Source organism: Tupaia chinensis, unplaced genomic scaffold (genome assembly GCF_000334495.1).
Source record: "Tupaia chinensis unplaced genomic scaffold, TupChi_1.0 Scaffold000050_1, whole genome shotgun sequence".
Taxonomy (NCBI): domain Eukaryota; kingdom Metazoa; phylum Chordata; class Mammalia; order Scandentia; family Tupaiidae; genus Tupaia; species Tupaia belangeri.
The window spans coordinates 2,666,846-2,671,606 of NW_006159508.1; the positions used below are offsets into that span (position 1 = coordinate 2,666,846).

The window sequence follows — 4,761 nt, forward strand, 5'->3', positions numbered from 1 at the left end:
AGGGAGGCAGGGAGAGTCCCAGCATGGGGTCCAGGAGGCCAGCTAGCAGGGAGGCTCAGCCTTGACCAGTGGAGTCAGTCAAGAAGGAACATTCAGGCTTCAGATGGTGGGACTAAAAATAGACAGCTCCAAGGAGAAGCTGCATTGGGGGTGGCAGCTAGAGGCATCTTAAAATAGTGTTGGGCTTAGAGCCTGGGCCAGTAGGACTGACAATTCTTGTCTTCCCTGGCCCATAACCTCTGGGAAGCTCCTCCCTGGGCCCCAGCCCATGGGTAGCTCTGACACTGGGGTCAGTGGGGGGGGATAATGTGGGGTTGGAAGACAGGAGGTCCTGGAGAGGTGAGGGGGAAACAGGCCTCAGACTCCAATCTGTGTGGGGTTAGTTGTGTTCTCGGTGTGTGCACAGGACCCCTTCCCTGAGTCTAGGAGACACCCTAGTAGTATACCTTGGGGATTTGCTCAGCTACTAGGCCTAAGGGATCAAGCTCCCTGGCCAGGATGGTCCAAAGGCTGGACTCCTGAGCCCCCAGTTTTTCCGGCACAGGTTTTTCTTCACATACCTCCTGCCCCACAGTGCCCCACCCTCACTGCGCCCTCTGCTGGATAGCATCGTCAATGCCACAGGTGAGCTCCTGAGCCCATGTGCCTCCCATCACCTGGCCCTCCCCCAGCAGACATGGGGGCAAGCATGAGCCAGGGCAGCACAGGGTGCTGAAGCCATCATTGCCCAAGGTGGGCTCTGCAGCCAGCCTTCTCTCCAGCCCACCGGTGATCTGGGCCCAGGCTCCAGAGGAAAAGAGTGGGGAGGAGCGAGAACCCAGGCAGTCTGCCATAGCCACACTGCGTTCTGCAGGGGAGCTTGCCTGGGGGGTGGACGAGACCCTGGCCCAGCTGGAGAAGGTACTGCACCTGTACCGGAGTGGTCAATACCTGCAGAACTCTACGACAAGCGGCAGTGCTGGTGAGTGGCCCCAACTGGGATCCAGGGGCTGGAAAGGCAGGGAGCAGGTGGGGGGACAGGTGACCCTCCTCACTGGGCAACATGGCCCACCCTCGCCCGAGGGCTCCTTGTCTACAAAAGCCGCTCTGAGGGCTCAAGTTTAGCAACACAGGCTGCTGTGTGGCCTTCTCTTTGAGGTCCCATCTCTGGCTGAAGCTAGAACAATTACAATTCCACCTGGAGCGGGGCAGGACAGAGTGGACACTGGTATCCCTTCTCTAAATTATTCTAAACCCCTCCAGGTACTGGCTACAGGACTTGGAGCCAGTTACCCCGTGAGCCTCATTTTCCCCATCTGTGAATTGGGTTTAACATCACCCTCCTTACAGGGTTCTATGGGGGATTAAATGCCACGTGAGGCGTGTGAAAGCAATTAGCACAGTTCACACAGCCTCAGCACGATATAGGTCTGCTTCTCTCTCCTTCCTCTACCCTCCCATAGCTAGGAGGGCAGCTGGAGCTGGAGGGGGCTCCATATTGAAATCATCCAGGAACCCCCAATGGCAGGCAGAGAATTGTAGCCACTGGTTACAGATTGACCTTCAGCCCTGGGGTTCAGCCTTGGTTGGCAGGGAGGCCAGCAGTGAGCAGCCTCCATATTCAAGGAGCCCCGGCCACTCTTAGGGTGGGGGAGCCCTCGTTAGCCCTGTAAATAAAGTTTAACGAGGTGAACAATGGCTGGCTCTGTCCCTGAGGACACCGTTTATGGGGCTATAAATCACAGCCAGCCTGGACTTTGGTCTAGTCCCTGGTAGGAGAAGGAGGCAGGAGGGCGGGGTGGCCAGAGGCCCTGGGCTTCTGCTTTATCAGTCCAGAGCTGGGGCTCCCTGGGCAGTGGGAAAGATGGAGTGAATAAAAGCCTCTGCACTCTCTATAAAACTGGGATCTCAGATTCATCCTCCCACCCCTCTCAAGCTCTCTAGCCATGGCTGTGTGTGTGCGTGTGTGTGTGTGTATGTGTGTGTATGTCTTTTGTTCATGCCCATGCTTCTTTAAAAAATCTTGCTGCTCTTGGAGCCAGCAGGTGGCATGGTAGTTAAGTTGTTGGACTCCCACATGGCTGACCATGGTTCAAATCCCAGAACTGGTAGCTTGAAAATCATGCCAAGCATGTGTGCATGCATGCCCAGAACCCCAGGAGGAGACTAGAGGACTTGGCCATCCCCTCTAGGGGGAGATTTCTCACTTTCCCTCTCTCTTTCTTTTTCCCCCCACCCCAGCACCCACCTATCTGAGGAGCTGGCCTCATCTCTCATGGCTGGGAGGAAATGCAGCTGTGGGTCTCTGAAACCTGCCCCTTAAAGTGCAGTCTATAGGCCAGCACACTGGGTGTTGGTTAGACGTGCAGGTTCTCACGTCCCACACCAAGCCTACTGAATCAGAATCTTTATCGTGACAGGATTCCTGGTGACTTGCGTTCACACTGAAGTTTGAGAGCCCAGCTCTAAATGTCTAATGTGTAAATGTCTAGAGCGTCCTGACCTCAGCAGCCAGTCTGGACAGCTGGTGGCTCTGTGTGTCCCATGTATGTTCTCACCATCTTGTCTTGCCTGAACCAGTCACGTGCCCTTAGATTTGGGAGTGTGTTTCTCCCAGAAAGCAAATCTGCTTGTCCTTTCTCCAGCCATCAGCCCATTTTCAGCAGCAGTGTCTCTGAGATGGGGAGCTGGGCTAGACTTCAGCCCTCACTGAGGAATCAAGTCTCGCAACCCTTTCAGAAAGTGACCCCGGCCCTCTCCTGTGGGCCTCGAGCTCTCATTTTCTTCCCTCCTTAACCCCCAGAGTACCAGCGCCTCCCAGACAGCACCATCGCCCAGGACGACTACCGCTGCTGGCCTTCCTACCACCACGGTGGCTGCCTCCTCTCAGTGTTCAACCTAGCTGAAGCCGTGGACGTCTGTGAGAGCCATGCCCAGTGCCGGGCCTTTGTGGTCACCAACCAGACCACCTGGACAGGTTAGCCAGTGGGGGAGGGCACTCCAGGGGAGGTGGCTGGACTTCCCCAGAAAAAGGTAACAGGTATTAAGCCTCACTAGAAACCAGAGGGAAGATGAGATCACGACGCGTGCCGACGCGTGCCCTCAGAGCAGGGCATTAGGGAGAGTAGCCCCGCTTGGTGGAGAGAAACATTCAATCCTGTTACCTCTCACCTCTCTTCCCAGGTCGGCAGCTGGTCTTTTTCAAGACCGGATGGAGCCAAGTGGTCCCTGATCCCAACAAGACCACATATGTGAGGGCTTCCAGCTGACCTACCTGAGGGCTCAGCTGCCCCTCCTTGCCTGCCGGGCTTCCCTGCAGAGGGAGCACTACATGTCACCCGGAACCCCTGCAGACAAGACTGACATCCCAGACAGACCGATGTGACCAGGACAAACGTGCAATAATGCGAAATGTTAAAATGTGAGTTTACCAGCCTAGGTGTGGACTGCTAGCTCCCAGGCCAGGAATCATGGGGGCTGCCTCTCTGTGGGCTGTGAGCAAAGCTTAGGCTAGTCTCCCACTGGGGAGTGTGCCCCTTACTGGGACAGTCATGGGGGCAGCCTGTTACTGTGTTCATGGTGTGAGAATGTAGCCAAAGCCCTGCTGCTGCTGCGCATGCCACAGCGGGAGCGGGCTGCGTGGGGACAATCGGTCACGGAGTGTTCTCAGCTTACCTCCAGACAGGAGACTCACCCGGGGCTGCCCCGGGATGTGGGTGATTCTGTCCCTGCAGAGGTCATCTTTGGCCTCCCCACAGTGGGTGCTCCCGGGCCCGCAGGGGTCGGGGCAGAGGTGCATGTCCATTTGAGCCAAGATGGGATGGAGGAGCAGGTTGCGGTTTGAGCCAGGACCTGGGGCGGGGGTGGGGCCGGGCCTTTCTGCCTCATTTGCTTTCAGTGAAAGCCGCAAAGCAGCCGATACCAGGCTCTCCCCCTCCTGGAGTTTGTATATCCAGAAGCTTTTGTACTTCTTGTTCATTAAATTGTTTATTTTTGTAAAAAAAAAAAATTGATCAATTAATAAAATGACGTTTCACAGCAGTAACTCTTGCCTGGCCACGGTTCTTGGGCTGTGACTCACCAGTCCTCAGTCATGTCTCTGTGTACGGTCAGAGTGTGAGTGTTGTGGGGAATGATAAATGCAATCCCAGCAGCAGATGCTTATGTCGCCAAACCGTGTTTTGGGGCCTTCTCCCTGGTGCCCACCTCTCCCCTTGGCCCTCCACATTGTGTCCTGATGAAAGATGAAGGGGTTCCCTTCTCCCCCAAGGAGGTTTCATTATGACACACCCCAGCTTTGTATGTACAAGCACTAACCCCAAGCAGCAGTGTCCTCATGGCAGCATGGCAGCCATCTCAATGAACTGAAAGGTGACGTCGGGGACCCTGGCATCCTGCAGGTGGGACAGCTTCGCCTCTGCACTGGGTTGGGCCTGGCTGTCATCACCGCTATCCACTGCAAACCACAAGCACTTTGTTTTTCCAGAGCCCCTCTCTGAGCAAGAAGTGAATGGAGAGTCTGGAGAAGGGAGGTCGTGGAAAGACTAGTTCCCACTTTCTGGATGTTAGGAGGGAGGGTTTCACAGGGATGTGTGGAAGCCCAGAGGGAGAGCAAAGACCTGAGGATTCAGGATGACACTGTGGCCAGAGAGCACCCCCATGTGAATGCAGGTCTACTCAAAATCCCACACTCTGTCCTATACACCATCCTACTTCAATATCCTTGAAGGACACAAACCTTGGAGGGCCTTAAAATGAATAACCAAACTTAAACTGAGAACT

General features: G+C 55.3%; 1 protein-coding gene across 1 annotated transcript in view; it reads left to right on the forward strand.

The window, feature by feature from the left end:
* PKDCC (protein kinase domain containing, cytoplasmic) overlaps positions 1-4,020 on the forward strand; it is a gene marked incomplete at its 5' end in the record, with an annotated part of 9,619 nt that extends 5,599 nt beyond the window's left edge. The window contains 4 exons of the mRNA XM_006141304.2: positions 545-624; positions 854-961; positions 2,783-2,956; positions 3,163-4,020. Of these exons, the coding sequence (XP_006141366.2) occupies positions 545-624; positions 854-961; positions 2,783-2,956; positions 3,163-3,248 (448 nt within the window). The remainder of the gene's footprint in view (positions 1-544; positions 625-853; positions 962-2,782; positions 2,957-3,162) is intronic.
* Positions 4,021-4,761: the final 741 nt, after the last annotated feature.